This window comes from Rhinolophus sinicus, chromosome 8, assembly GCF_057876585.1.
Source record: "Rhinolophus sinicus isolate RSI-liver-muscle chromosome 8, RSI-T2T, whole genome shotgun sequence".
Classification (NCBI taxonomy): Eukaryota; Metazoa; Chordata; class Mammalia; order Chiroptera; family Rhinolophidae; genus Rhinolophus; species Rhinolophus sinicus.
Genome location: NC_142508.1, coordinates 60,098,081 through 60,113,679, shown reverse-complemented (window position 1 = coordinate 60,113,679; position 15,599 = coordinate 60,098,081). Strand labels below are relative to the sequence as shown.

At 41.3% G+C, this 15,599-nt stretch overlaps 1 protein-coding gene across 8 annotated transcripts in view; it reads left to right on the top strand.

Moving 5' to 3' along the window:
* Positions 1 to 15,390, top strand: part of ZFP1 (ZFP1 zinc finger protein) — a 34,356-nt gene extending 18,966 nt beyond the window's left edge. For 6 of the 8 annotated variants that reach the window (XM_019710589.3, XM_019710595.3, XM_074314566.2 and 3 more), the window contains 2 exons: positions 10,716 to 10,842; positions 12,457 to 15,390. In XM_019710589.3, coding sequence (XP_019566148.1) covers positions 10,716 to 10,842; positions 12,457 to 13,538 — 1,209 coding nt within the window. In that variant the 3' untranslated portion in view covers positions 13,539 to 15,390. Of the gene's footprint in view, positions 1 to 5,122; positions 5,210 to 10,699; positions 10,843 to 12,456 lie in introns of those variants that run through there. The other 2 variants (XM_074314563.2, XM_019710581.3) reach the window with 2 other exon arrangements.
* Positions 15,391 to 15,599: the final 209 nt, after the last annotated feature.

Here is a 15,599-nt window from a genome sequence, read left to right as displayed (position 1 = left end):
GTCCTTTTTTTCTCTGGATTACCTACTACTTTACAGTTAATCTGAAGGCTTTGTGTGCCAATCCTAATACTTGGTCTATCTCTACATCTGTTTTTGAGCTGTCTACCTCTTGATAGTGTCTTTGTTTTTTGCTTTTTCACATGTCTAGTAATTTTTGTTTGTATTATGCTGGATATGTTGTATAACTCCCTCTAAAGAATGCTAAGTTTTGTTCTGCCAATAATTTAACTGCCTGGAGGAACAAAACTGTTGCTCTCTGCTAGTCCTTCTGGAGCCTTGCCCTCCAACTGCACATATTAGAAACCAACCAGAGATCTGAGGTGAATTTTTATGCAGAATTTTAGAACTCCCTCTCTGTGGCTTCCTTATCTCCCATTACGCTGCTCCCAAAGCCCAGTTGCTTTGCAGACCCAAATGCCAGTTTTTATTTTTTAAATTGATTCCATGTAGCAATACTGTCACTTTCTGCTTAGGCTCTGTTTGTGCCATGGTTTAAAATACTTTTATGGACACTTTTGCTGGATATAGAATTCAAAGTTGATTTTTTTTCTTTCAGCACTTTCATCATCAGTGTGAATGTGGAGCACACCCTTCTTTCACTAATTTTAGCTCTACAATGGTCGCTCTCCAATGCCTGCAAATTGTTTCATTTATTTTGTCCAGCTTTTATTGTTTTTCCTTAGAATTTTGAAGTCATTGCTTTGTAGTGTTGTAGCGAAGGCGTCCAAAGGCCTATCTACTTATCAGGATGTAACCTGTTCCATTCTCTCCTGAAACTTGTAGGCTTTTTTCTTTGTCCCCTGTGTCCTACAATTTTTTGGTAATTTGCTTTTTCCTTACATTTTGCCTGATAGTCCATAAGATAGTTTTTGTTCTTTACTTACGTTTTTTTATTTGATTTTGTGAAGTGTGAAAATGTACAGAAACACAAATAAGAGAATACTAGGTTGAGCTATATAAAATTGCCAGATTTATATGTCAAAACAGTTGAATGTCATCAATTTCAGTATGGTTCAACTTAATGACTATCAACCTGTTACACCATCCAGTAATCAATACTTACCATCTTATGTCGTTCTACACATTATGTACATTGAAGTTTTTTTTCTTTGTGTTACACAGTTCATACATGAATTCTATTTCTGTTGTGGATCTGCCCTTCCTAGTGTGTTGTCACTCTTGGTATTAGGTCACTTAACTCTGCTAAAATCTTCTTGATTATTAAAACCAGTCTCCCCACCTTAGAGGTTGCTAATGTTAAAAGTTTTGTGTGGGTGTATCCAATCCTCTTTTTTAATACTTTTGTATGTACTAAGTAGAATTTATCATATATATTAAATATATGTATTTAGAATTCTGTTTTAATTAATAACATTATTCTGCAAACTTTTCAGTGCCTTGTGAGACTAAGTTTGCTTGTTGTAAAGAGTATGTTGATTTCTTTTTTTTTAACTTCTCTGAGGGTCTTAATCTTGTATTAAACATTTACTCCATTCTATTTTGATTACTGATTTTCTTGACCCACCTTTCTTCTTCTTCTGGTCTGTCAGAATATATTTCCATCCTTTTAAAAGTTTATCTTACTCTTTCAGTGCTTATTTAAATGTATGTTTGAAACGAAGTTTAATCACGATTTATATTTTCCTCAGAGTACTTTCTGCCACAACTTTCAAGTTGCTGGCACCTAAAAATTAGTTTCAGCTTATTTACACCTCTTCTTCCCTATCCCATATATACTTATTTTAACAACATATTTTGCTGATTTGCTCCCCATTGCTTTTTGCATTCAACTGATTTGTGGTAGGTTATTTTATTTATTTATTTATTTATGTACATCCTTTGATAGTAGTAATAATACCTAGCATACAACATTTATTGTTTAGTAGTCATCATTTCAGATTGTCTAACTGTGGTCCATGGACCAAATGGCCTGCTGCCTTGCTACAAATGGTTTTTAGTATTAGCATTTAGTATTTGGTGTTAGTATTTCGTATTTGGTATTGATCTCAGGCACAGATGACCCATCACCTGCATTCTCTGCTCCGCTGCCAAGTGGCTAACGACTCTTGTAGGATGCCATGAAATGATGCTGATTGGGTTCCCTGCAACATTTTTAAATGGTTGGGGAAAAATCAAAGGAAGAATAGTGTTTTATGATGTGACAATTATATGAAATTCAGATTTCTGTGTCCATAATCAAGTTTTTTGGAACACAGCTATGCACACTTGTTTATACATTGTCTGTGTCGGCTTTTATGTACAATGGCTGAGTTGATTAGTTGTAGTGGAGACTACATATGACCTGCAAAACCTGAAGCATTTACTAATTGACCCTTTATAGAAAAACTTCTCCTAGAACTCACACTCTAGTCTTTTCAGCATTTTGAAGATATTCTGTGATTTTTGTGGCTTTCATTGTTTCTGTTTAAAAGTCAGTTGTCCGTTTTACTGTTTTGTCTCTGAAGGCAATGCATATTTTTTCCTCTGGGAGATTTAGCAGTTTTATTATGATGTGCCCAAGTGTGGTGTTCTCTGTATTTATTTTTCTTGGGAGCAGTGGTGTTTCTGTAGTCTGATATGAGCTGTCCTGGAAAATTTTAAGGTATTATCTCTTCAAGTATTATTTCTGTTGTATTTTGCCTCCCCTATTTGGATTCCAGTTGCAAGTATGTTAGACCTTTTTAGTTTGTCCCACAAGCAGAGTGAAATAAGTGCAACAAGAGAGATACAAAAAAAGTACTCCAGGGTTTAAAAGAGAGCAGGACTCAAAATCGAATATGTGATCTAAGTGGGAACATCTTTGCATAGTGAGGGGAGCCATGGGAAAAGGGGATGAAAATGAAATTTGGATGATGTTGAAAACTGGGCTAGTCATTAGTTTATTGAAATAAATAATAGGTAACCATTTCTAGTTATGTAGAGCTTTACATTAGGGAAATTGTTAGTTTTATGATGTGTGGTAATAGAATAAGAGGAAAAAGAAATAAGAGTTAGGAAGCCTTTGTAATAGCTGGGGTGGCTGTGGAAATAGGAAGCAAAGGAAAGACTTGAGCGGTGCCTATCTCGGTGAAGACTGATCTTGGTCTTTGTGTCCCTAGTACTTACTTTATTCCCTAGAAAATTTCCTAGTGATCCTGTTTTTTGAACTATAATTTCAGAAGTGATCTGAAAATGGAGAATAAATATTTAGTATTGGGAAAATCATGACTCTAAAATTGTTGACCCCCATGGTATTGATCTCAGGCACAGATGACCCATCACCTGCATTTTCTGCTCCCGGGCCAAGTGGCTAAAGATTCTGATAAGATGTATGAAATAATGCTAATTAGGTTACCTGCAATTTTGTACACTACAACTCCTCTCACTTCCTGTAACTTTTCCTGAGGCTTGGAGTTATGAGTGGGAAGTGGTGGAAAGTTATTGAGGCAAGGTTTTGAAGATGGCGACAAGTGTAATCTAGATTTTGGAGGTATGTAATCTTAGAGGGGCAATGACAATTTGGAAGAAGTAGGAGGGGTTAAGAAATTGGAAGTCATAACTGAAGATGAAAGATACAGAGGGTGCCAAAAAAGTGTATACACATTTTAAGAAAGGAAAACTGTATTAAAGTTGTAATACTCAATATATACCGATAACAAAACATGGATACAAGTCATGTTTGACTTCTGCAATTACAAGAGGTTCTCAAAGTGGTTACCATCAGCATCCAGACACTTCTGATTACGGCGAACTACTGCTTGAGCAGCATTGACCAAAGTGTCCACTTGTATACATTTTTTTGGCACCCCTGGTATATAGATTCAAAAGAGAGAGAATGTGAATAGGTAAAAAAGGATTCGTATACTCAGAAGTAAATTTAGAGGTGAATGTTTCAAATGTATAATAGTTGGAAGAGTTGAGGAGGGTGTGTTAAAAATGGTCTGCTCTGGGTGTCAGATATGCTAGGTACACCTCTCTAGTCATGGCCATAGAATTTCTGCCCAGAACACCAAATTCATTCCAGATTGAAACTGCATCTGTCATGACAGAAGCAAGTGTTTGAAGTCATTCATGTTTGATATCTCTTTTAATGCTGTGCTATCAGAATTGTTTTATCTATAATTTTTGGAGCAGTGTTTTTGTTTGTATAAAGTATAGAAAACAGCATTATGAGAAGTATTTTCGTATTTGATGGTTGAGTCATTTCTAAATCAATGTAAATTGAGCCACAGGTTTACACCCTTGTTGGTCTGACAGGATGCAAAAGTTCTTAGTGTACTTACCATGTGGCAACGTGGTGTGGATGGTTTTGAAAGTTATCAAATGGGCTTCATTTTTTTTCTCATAACGTCTTTTTGGTTTTGATTAAAATTAACCAGCCTAAAATAACCAGTATCTCTAACGAGGCATATTTTGTGGTGGCAAACTCTACTCCCCTTTGCAGGTATCTCGTATGCTTATGCTAAGAGATAGTATCATTCTCGTGCTCTGAACCTCTCTTGAAGTATTAATAAAGTGCTGGAATTCCCTTGTTGCATAACCCACTTGTTCATCCCTTTTACCCTCAGCTATTATTTCTCCTTATCTCCGTTTGTCATTATCTTTACCCAAACTTTTCCACCCTAGGAAGGGACATCAGGGTTACCATGGTGTTGGTCTAGATTGCTGGCAGCAGTACTCGTCGAAGAAGTGCTTCCCCCGCAGTCCATTCCCACTCGTGTAGTGCAGGATTCTTGACCACTAGACAACACCACGGCATTCACTGTCAGCTCCAACTTCGCCAAATGCGGTAGAGGCACAGTCCACCCCATCAGGTCCTTAGCAATTCTGACAGATTTAAAGGAATAGTTAGTTTCTTGCTTAGGAATCATCCCTGCTTCCGGCACCCACTGTTGCAGACCTAGTGCTGGCACCAGTGGGTCAGGTAGGAAAAAAGACAGTTGAGGTGCTGTGGGGAAGAATTATATAGTTACCAGCATCCATCCCACCCCCGCTTTCCCAAATCCCCAGAAAAGCAGAGGAATCTATCCAGTAGGGACCCTCCCTTAACCCCCTCATGCCTTTATATCCCTCCATTTTAAACAGCAAATGTTTCAAATGCCCATTCGGTTTTCTATTAAACAGTACTCTGTGGATGATATGCAGCGTGGTGTGTCCATCTGATGTGATGGCTCGGGGACCACTGTTTAACATGAGGAGCTGTAAAGTTTCTTCCTTGGTCCAAAGCAATGTAAGTTGGTGGTCCAAACTGGTACAGCATTTTGTGTTCCAATCCTTTAATAATACTGGGGGTGCCAAAAAAAATGTATACACATGACTTGTGCTCATCTTTTGTTAAATTGGTATATATTACAATTTTAATAGTTTTTTCCTTTCTTAAAGTGTGTATACATTTTTTTGGCACCCTCTGTGTTTTGGAGCATTTGCATCTACTCCCAGGTCTGCCAGGCCCAGTCTGAAGCCTGTGTATTCCCGGCAGGATCCATTTGTCCCCCGGGCTCCCAGCGTCAGTCTGACTTGCTGGCTGTGCTCAAGGCCTTTGCACTAGGGGATCTGCCACGTGCCAGCTGCCGTCTCCGTCTCTGCGGTTCTGGTTGGCATCGTGTGCCTCAGAGGGTGCAAAAGGACTTGGGCTAGGTTCAGCCCCTCTCTGCACTAGTGCAGCACCCCCATGTCTGCTTATTTTATGGACCCAGGTGTGCACCTCAAGCGAGCACACGGGGCTGTCTGCTTGTTGATTCCAGTCACCTTCCAAGATTCAAAGGGAGTTCTGATGGGCAGTAATGTGTCCTGCTTTATTCACACCACTTGTGTCCGTAGTGGTTTCCACAGGGCCATGCCCCATACAGACACCCCTGTAATAGGCCAGGTTTCCATTGCTCTCCAGCCTGACCATATGGCCAGGGCATTGGCCACTACCCGTGAGACAGTTAAAAGGCAAACCTAGGGGCTTTACCACTGTTCAATTCTTTCATCACTGCTGGGCACACAGCATGCTGTTCAGCCCACTGAGCTGATTTGTTTGTACCTTCTTCCATTAGGGTGGTGGCTTTCCAAACAGGGTGCTGTCCACTCACCATGGAACTGCTGTCCACAAACCAAGCAGCGGTTGGTCAGTCGCGGGCTCTTTATAGGGTACTGTCCACGAGTCAGCTCCTGCTTCCCTCCAGAGTCAGTCCTAGGGCAAAAGAGGCCCCCGGCTTGTGAGGTTCTCCTTGTGTTCCCCAGGCAGCATGGTCCTATGTAAACCATTTCCATTTGATTACGGAACTCTACTGGGCACTGCCATCCCCAGTAGCGTTCCTCTGACCTCACCCAAGGCACTGTAGTTCTGATTTCAAGATCGTTTTATGTCTTTCAGTCTTAGAGGCAGCTTCAGTCAATAGCAAGGTAGTAAACATTCCTCTAAAATGGAAATTCTCAAGTCCAAGAGACCAGTAGTTTCCACTAGGAAGCACTCACTAAAGCCCCAGTATACGCCGCACATAGGACTAGGGCACAGAAAATCTGTCCCCGCCGGCATTCCGGCTTCCATGATACGCTGGGGCTCAGGGCAGTAGTACTGGTTCCCACTTAGCATGTCCAGTTAACAGTACTTGAAGGGCAGATGTGCATGCCTTGTGCTGTACAATATTAGGTGGGGGAAATGTGTCCCAGTCAGATGCAGTGTCCATCCCCACAGTACAATCCGGTAAGAAATGCACCACTTCATATGAAGCCTGATCACACTTACCAGTTGTTCTACAAAACTTTCCCCTGAATTCCCATGGTGCTTACATTCCTAACTGGAGCCTCCATTAGGACTTCCTCAGCCGGTTTCATTGTTACAGTACTGGGGAGGGGAAGTGTTCCCGGCCATACGTAATTCCCATGAAACACTCAGGTCAAGGAGACACAGCTTCTTTACAGAATAGCTTCTTAAACACTCTGACTTGCATGATCCTATCAGCCATTAGACTTTCACCTTCTCTTAGTCTAATTGTAGTGCAAATCCGGGCTGCACCAGTGGGTTTGTACCACAGTTCCTGGGACTCCCATTTCAAGAAGTCCTAGAAACTTCTCCATCCCCCGACGATTTTACTCACAGTTGTGCAAAAGGCTTTGGGTCGCCAGCAAAGAGTCAAGCCAGGGGACCCAGGTCCTTTTGTTCAACATTACTAGATTAATCGATCTAACCACTGCCCCAAGAGTTTGCTGGTCAGGGTTTTCATTGTAATTTCTGTCTTCCAGCTTCAAAAATTGCTCCAAACGGATAAATTGGAGCAGGCTTGTTTGGGGCCATTTAATGTTGGTGGACCAATAGGAGGTACCTTTGGCACGCCAAAACTTAAGTTTTGACCCATCAGTGTCTTTTTAATTCATCCCATTTCTTAATAAGCAACTAAAGATTTACACCTTTTTCTTATTAGCCTGCATTTGTTTATGTATCAAGTGGACCAAGTCCCTAGGAGTTGGATCCATCTCTAAATTCCATGACTAACTTTTACCTTTAGTAACTGATCCCAGCACAGCTGCTGCTCCATACCACCCGTGACCATGTGGCCACCCAGGAAGCAGAGGTTCTCATCCCTGACCCTTCTTTCCCTTTTCCCAAACCACATGTTTTGTGACCCAGGGGACACCAACTTAAGATTCCTGGAGGGACAGGAGTGAGAGAGGGAAGAATGAGAAGGAGGGGGAGAGGGGAGGGAGGAGAGAATCAAGTGGGGGACAGAGGAACAGGGGAGACAAAGAAGGGGGAGAGAGAGGAGAGAAAGTGAGAAAGAGAAGAGAGTGAAATGAGAGGGAGCGAGAGAAGGGGGGAGAGAGAGACAGACAAAGGTGGGGAGAGAAGTGAGACGGAAGAGGGAGAGGAGAGTGAAAGGAGTGTGAGGAAGGTGAGGAGTGAGGGGATTGAAAGAAGTGAGTGAAAGGAGTGAGGCAGAGGGAGAGAGTGAGAGAAGAGTAAGAACAGTGAGAGGGGAGAGAGAGAACATGAAAGTGTGAAAAATGAGTGAGGAATGAGAGAAGAGTGAGAGTGAAAGTGAGGCAGAGAAAGGAGTGGAGGAAAGAGGAGAGAAGAATGAGAGAATGACAGGAGAGGGAGAAGTGAGAGGAAGGAGTGTGAGAGAGAGAGAAGTGAGGCAATGAGAGAAAAGAGAAATAGAGCAGAGAGGAGTGAGAACAAGAGTGAAAGGAGTGAGAGAAAGGAGAGAGGAGAAGTGCGGGGGGGAGGAGTGTGACGGAACAGTGAGAAATGAGAGAGCAGAGGAGTGAGACAACAGAGAGAGAACGAGGTGGGAGAGAGTGATAGGAGTAAGAGAGGTGTGAGAGCTTGAAAGAGAGACAGGAGGGGAGAGGAGTGAGAGAAGAGAGAGAGGAGTGAGAAAGACAGCACAGGGAGAGAACAAGAGGATTGAGAGAGAAAGTAAAGGAGAGAGAGTGACAGGAGAGGGGTGAGGGCGTAAAGAGAGGTGTGAGAACGAGAGTGAAAGGAGTGAGAAAGAAAGTGGAAGTGGGAGGGGAGAGAAGAGTGTGACAGAACAGTGAGAAACAGGCGTGAGTGAGATGAGAATGAGTGAGAGCAGAGGAGTGAGAGCAGAGGAGTGAGACAACAGAGAGAGAGAGAGTACCTGGCGGGAGAGAGTGAGAGGAATTAGAGGGGTAAGACAGGTGTGAGAGCTTGAAAGAGGCTGGAGGGGAGAGGAGTGAGAGAAAGACAGCACAGGGGGAGAGAACAAGAGGATTGAGAGAGACAGCAGGGAGTGAGAGAGGAGAGAGTGAGAGAGAACTACAGGAGAGAGGAAAAGAAAAAGGAATGAGAGAGAAACAGGAGAGAGGGAAGGAGGGAGGGAGTGAGAAGTGAGACAGAAAAGAGAGAAATACCAAAGAGGGAGAGCGGGTCGAACAGGGGTGGAACTGGGTGGGGGGAGGAGATGAGAGAGAGAGAGAGAGAGGGGAGTAAGAGAAAGTAGTGGGAGAGAGAAGTGAAAAATAGAAAGGAGAAAGATAGAAGTGAGAGAGTAGTGTGAAAGATGAGAGTGAAAAAGTGACTGAGTGGAGAGAGAAAGAAATGAGAAAGAGACATGAGTGAGAGACGAGAGAAATGAGTAAAAGAGAGACGGGAGGGAGGGAGAGAGGAGTGAGACAGAAGAGTGAGAGTGACAGGAGACGGAGTGAGAAAGATGAGAAGGCGAGAGAGAGAGAGAGAGAGAGAGAGAGAGAGAGAGAGAGAGAGAGATATTAGAAAAAAGGAGTGAGAGAAAAAGACAGGATTGAGAGAGTAAGAAAGGAAAGAGAGAAAATGAGATACAGAACAGTGAGAGACAGAAGAGTCAACGATAGACGGGGCAGGGAATGAGACAAAAATGAGAGGAGAGGAAGGGAGAGAGAGGAGTGAGAGAAAGAAATTAGAGAGATTGGAGTGAGAAAAGTGAGAGAAAAAGGAATAAGGAGAGCGAGAAAGACTGAGGAGAGAGAGAAGGGAGTGGGAAAAGAGGAGACAGGATTGAGGAAGAGAGAAAGAAATGAGAGTAAAAGAGAAAGGAGTGAGAAAGGAGAGAGAGAGGAATGAGAGAGAGGCAGTAGCAAGAGAGAGACTGGAGCGTGAGCATGAAAGTGAGAGCGAGCTAGTGAGAGGAGAGACTGTGAGGGGGAGGGGAGAGAGCTGAGTGAGGGTTAGGGATTGAGTGAGTGTTTTACTTACCTCTGGAGCTTCCACGCCCTCTCCAGAGTACCGCTCTCCCAGCGTCTGTGTTCACCAACCCAGAAGCTCTTCGAACCCTGTCCTGTTAGGTTTTTATGGAGGCTTCGTTACATAGCTGTGATAATTCAGCCATTGACCACTGGCACTGGAATCCTCCAACCCCACTCCCCAGAGTTCAGGGAGTGGGCCTGTAACTTCCAACCCTCTAATCATGTGGTTGGGGCTACTCTTGACCAGCTCCCATCCTTAGGTAATTTCCAAAAGTCACCTCATTAACATAACAAAAATCTTTCTCACTTTCAACACTTGATTCCAGGTGTTTGGGGAGCTTAGAGCCAGGGACTGTGGAGAAAGACCAAATACTGGGGGTGCCAAAAAAATGTACACAAGTGGGCACTTTGGTCAGCGTTGCTCAAGCAGTAGTCCGCCGTAATCAGAAGAGTCTGGACACTGATGGTAACCACTTTGAGCACCTCTTGTAATTGCAGACGTCAAACATGACTTATATTCACCTTTTGTTATTGGTATATATTGAGTATTACAATTTTAATACAGTTTTCTTAAAATGTATATACATTTTTTTGGCACCCTCTGTATAGATGAGAAAAATATTTTGGGCATCTGAATTACCAAATATATGTTTATCACAGTATCACAAAAGGTTTCATGTACTCTGTAATTTTGTCTAGTTTGATGCGGCAGAACAACACCCATGTGAGCACTCACTGCACTGGTAACATTAAATACTGTACATTTAGGTTTATGCATTTAACTCCCTCATACATCATCAGAGGAGAAACAGTGTTATTCATCTTAGCTACCTGTCAGGTGTCACAGTGCCAGAGGTACAGGGGAATCTGAACCCATGCTTTAACCACTGTAAATACGTTTTGGAGATGTGACAACATAGTGAAGGTGTATGTACAGTTGGTGTCATATGTAATGTCCACAGTGCATGACTCTTTTACAACAATGTGGTAAGTTTCCATGTATCCTTTCTATGTCACCAAATGCTCGTCATTTCAGAATGAATAGCAATGTGCCGTTTCAGGGGTCAGTTTCATTCACGGATGTGACTGTGGACTTCAGCCAGGAGGAGTGGGAGCAACTGGACCCGTCTCAGAGGATCCTGTACATGGACGTGATGCTGGAGAATTACAGCAATTTACTCTCCGTGGGTAAGGACAGCTCGCAGGAGTTGACACTGTTTACCGATTATGTCATTTCTCCGTTACCAGAAATTGAGCTTCTAAATTACTAAATGGTTTTGGCCTCAGGCTTCAGGTGTTAAAGGTGATGGTGCAGACTCTGAAGTGCTGCCTACTTTACTTTCAGGGTCTCTGAAGCCCGAGCAGTTAGGAGCTACATTCCATTAGCAAGTTCTCTGATATTATCAAACCAGATATGATTTTCAAGTTGGAGCCACAAAGATTGTAGCTAGCAAAGTTAGAATTGCCAGTTGAGAACTTTCTAGAAAGCCTTGGAAGAAGAGAAGGAGAATCAGAAGCCACTCGAAGTACTATCCCAAGGATTATGAATGGGTTGGTACCTTTGGAATTTTTTAGGAATCTATGTTTCCAATCTCTAAAGCTTTAGAGATGGCTGAGAACAGATGGCCTGAATCCCTCAGCACTCTGAATCACACCTCCCTGCTCACCTTCCCGTTTACAGATATTTGCCACTCGCACTTGAGCCCTGGTACTTGTCTAAAATGTCATAAGCTTTTGTTTTGTGATTAGTTGCTCTTTAATTAGTACTCTCAGTTTGCTAGAATGGTGGTGACCTTTATACTTTAGCTCATGGAAATTGCTGTGGTGCCCTCAAGGGGAATACAGATTTTTCAGTACAGAAGTGACATTGGCCGGGACACAAATGGCAACAGGATCACAAGAGTCATGGATGGCCAGTAATGCACAGATGAAAGTAAAGGTTACCAAAGGCCTAGGTCAAGGCTGGGTAATTTGATCCCCACAATTCCTTCAAATAAAAGGGACAAGACTGGTTTGGGGAAGAACTTAAACATTAAAAGGAGAAAAATAAGATTGAATGATGAAAATGCATTCTCTCTCCAACAACAACAGAAAAAAAGCAGTGAAACCAGCAGTAGCAGTGAATCTGTCAAAAGGATCTTGGATCCTTGGATCTATTTTATATTTCCTACAGTGTATGAGTTTCTGGGTCTTGCCATTCACTTGCAAAAGTCTTATTAAGAGATGTGGAGTGCTGCACTAGGGTCATCTCTGCAAACCTGTGAGAAATCCTGCCCTAGGAAGCTAGTTGGCACAGATGAGAGAGGTGTCCAAGGGGAAAGAGCCTAGAAGCTCACAAAGGCGGCTGGTCCGACCACAGTCATTCAGAGTCAGTCTGGGTTGCTACCCTAACATATGCCTAGGTGCTTTTCCGTCATCTGCTTTTCTTGGTCTCTGTGCTAACTGTTCAGGGTCCTTGAGGACACTGAGTCTCCTTCATCCGTGGACTTGTCAGCCCTCCCACATCATTTATTTCCTGTTTGCTGCCCTTTGGTTTTATTTTACTTTACCCGCTTTTTAAGGTCATTTTGTAATCAGGCAATGCTACTTGTGTTCATTGTCAGTTTCTACTACTTTTTTTTGCTACAGGCATGTTTTTTTCCTTTCAAAGTTTAAGAGCTAGGAAAGTGGAGACTTTTTAATACTAGAAGACTGAGTCCCAAATTAAAAAGCAGACCTACGATGGAAATCTGTGGAGATGTCACATTCTATAACGTTATAGTGAAAGGGTTGACGAAATGTATTTCGTGTGCTCTTTCCTAGAGGTGTGGAAAGCTGATGACCAGATGGAGAGGGAGCCCAGAAACCCAGATGAGCAAGCGAGGCCATTTGTAATCTTTAAGAACCAAACTCCAATTGAGGAAAGGGGTGATCTCTTTGGAAAATCATTCAATCTGAGCACAGACTTTGTTTCGTTAAGACAAGTACCTTATAAATATGACTTATATGAAAAAACTTTGAAATATAATTCAGACTTACTTAATAGTAATAGAAGCTACATAAGAAAACAAACTGATGAATATAATGGATTTGGAAAAGCACTTCTCTATCTAAAGCAAGAGAAAACCCATACTGACGTAGAATTCTCTGACTATAACAAAAGTGGAAAAGCCTTCAGCCATAAAGAAGCCATTTTTAAACATCAGAAAATTCGAAATCTGGTACAACCTTTCATTTGTAATTACTGTGACAAGGCTTTCCCCTTTAAGTCACTCCTTATTAGTCATAAGAGAATACATACCGGAGAAAAACCTTATGAATGTAATGTATGTAAGAAAACCTTCTCCCATAAGGCAAACCTCATTAAACACCAGAGAATTCATACTGGGGAAAAACCCTTTGAATGTCTTGAATGTGGAAAAGCTTTCACCCACCAGTCAAACCTCATTGTACACCAGAGAGCACACATGGAAAAGAAGCCCTACGAATGCAGTGAATGTGGCAAGACATTTGCCCAGAAGTTTGAACTTACTACACACCAGAGAATTCATACAGGGGAGCGCCCCTATGAATGTAATGAATGTGCAAAAACCTTCTTCAAGAAATCAAACCTCATTATACATCAGAAAATTCACACGGGGGAGAAACGTTACGAGTGCAGCGAATGTGGAAAGTCCTTCATTCAGAACTCGCAACTCATTATACATATGAGAACTCACACAGGAGAGAAACCCTATGAGTGTACTGAATGCGGCAAAACATTCAGCCAGCGGTCCACTCTGAGGTTACACTTGCGAATCCACACGGGAGAGAAACCATATGAGTGTTCTCAGTGTGGGAAGGCCTTCAGCAGGAAGTCCCGCCTCAGTGTCCATCAAAGAGTTCACATAGGGGACAAACCCTGAGTCTGCAGCCAGGTCGGACTGCAGAACCCTCTCCCCAGAACTCTTCCAATGGGCGAAGGTACTGATGGAGCACGGGAATTCCTACTGAGGTACAATCTGTCAACTCAGAAATGTGTAAAAATGGGTCCCCTAAAAACCATTAACATACTGAAAGTTAGCTGTGATACCCAGCTGAGAAATACATAGCAGAGTATATCCGATTGTAAATAGACATACTTAACTGTATTACAGTGAGCTGTTTGAAATCTCAAAAGAATTATTCAAGCGTGAAATATTCTGGGAGGCAGAAGAACTGCAGACAGTGGAATCTAGGAATACAGTGGCTGTGTGTGAGATTGTGCTGCACAACACAAATTGTATATTTTAGATCTGTGTATGTGAATTTAACACAGTCACTGAAAATTTGAAATTCTTGTCCACTAATAATGAGGACACATCAATCAAGATTTTCCACATTAAACATCACATGTGTTTACAGTAACTTTACAACTCAGTATGCATTCCAGATGAAGTGTGGGACAGATGTGAAAGTAGCATGTAACGTGTTTGCTCCTACTGCTTGCTGCCGTATATAAGTTGGTATGATCGTTGTTATTGAGCTGCCTCAATAAACAAGACACTATTGAAGTTTTTACCTGCTTCTGGGTTTGCTGAAGATTTTCTAGAAGCGTTATTTACATAAATATGCAAGTGTGAAATAAGTAAGAGGAAGTTTAGAGAGTGAAAAGAGGCAGCTATGGGCTGTATTAGTATGCACCACGGAATAAAAATGGGCTAAAGAGAATATCCACTCCATCATGCTCTTGCTACTGATTTTCAGTGGGGTATTTACATACAAATGCATGTCAGTTACCAAAATATTGTATAACCCAGAAACCAGTTATATTTTTGTGTTTCCCTGTTTCTCTTAATATTGTATGAATTGTCTTGTTAAAAAAAAAAAAGGTAGGATATGTCTGTAGTGCACAAATGTTACTTAACATTTCAGGAATTTTAAAGGCAAAATTATTTTAAGAAACTGTCAGATATCTTATTGCTTTAAAAATTTTCCGTGTCCATAGTCCACTTTAGAAATAAATTTTTGCAGTATTCTCTTTAGGAGAGGTATTTTTACTTCCTTGAGTTTCAGCATCATCAACCTAAAATTTCCCTTTGGAACCTGACTTAGTGTAAGTTATACCTTTCCTTTAAAGATTCATGAACAGTTTTGTTAGACTGTTCAGTGATCTCCCCATACATATTGTTTGATGACTAACCTACAAAAATTCATATTTTTTGCATAACTCAAAGATACACCATTTTAGGCTTGATTTCAGATTCACAAGTTACAACTGTTCACTTTTGAAGATCATTAACATGCTGTGATTACACATGAATGTGAGTATGAATATGAGTACATATGAATGAAATTTACTAGAACATCCATAGTCCAATAAGTCTTCGTCTAAGTTGTCATTTTATCAACTAACAGCAGGAAGCAGGGGAAAAGTTAATTTCATACTGTGCTATTAGAAATGTAAATTGTGATAGGCACCGTGGAAATCATTGTGACTCTGTCTTTTAACATTTAAAATATACATACTCTTCAACCCAGCAGTATCACTCCTGGGAACCTATCCCTAAGAGAAAAATAAAGTGCCAGTACTTAAGATTATGTTTATCAATGTATATTGTATTTTTTGGTAAGGACAAAATAGGAAACAATGTAAATGACCATCAGATTGGTGGTATTCCACAGAAAGCGATGTGTAGGAGCAAACGCCTCCAGGTCAGATGAGGAAAGCAAGAGGAGAGAGAGAGAGAGGGAGAGAGAATGTGTCCAATTTTATAAAATAAAGATCTAAGAATCTTATATGTGCGTGTATTTGTATTTGATTTTATGAGCCTGGAGGATAAATAGAATTATCCTAAGTCAAAAATATAATTGCTGCTAATTTCAGTGGAAAATTCTTCATGCATTCATTAGTTCCTAAATTAACACTCATTTATGCTAAAACAACGACATAACCCATTAAAATGGACACAGTTTGTTAAATAACATTAGTTAACAAAGCGTGACAA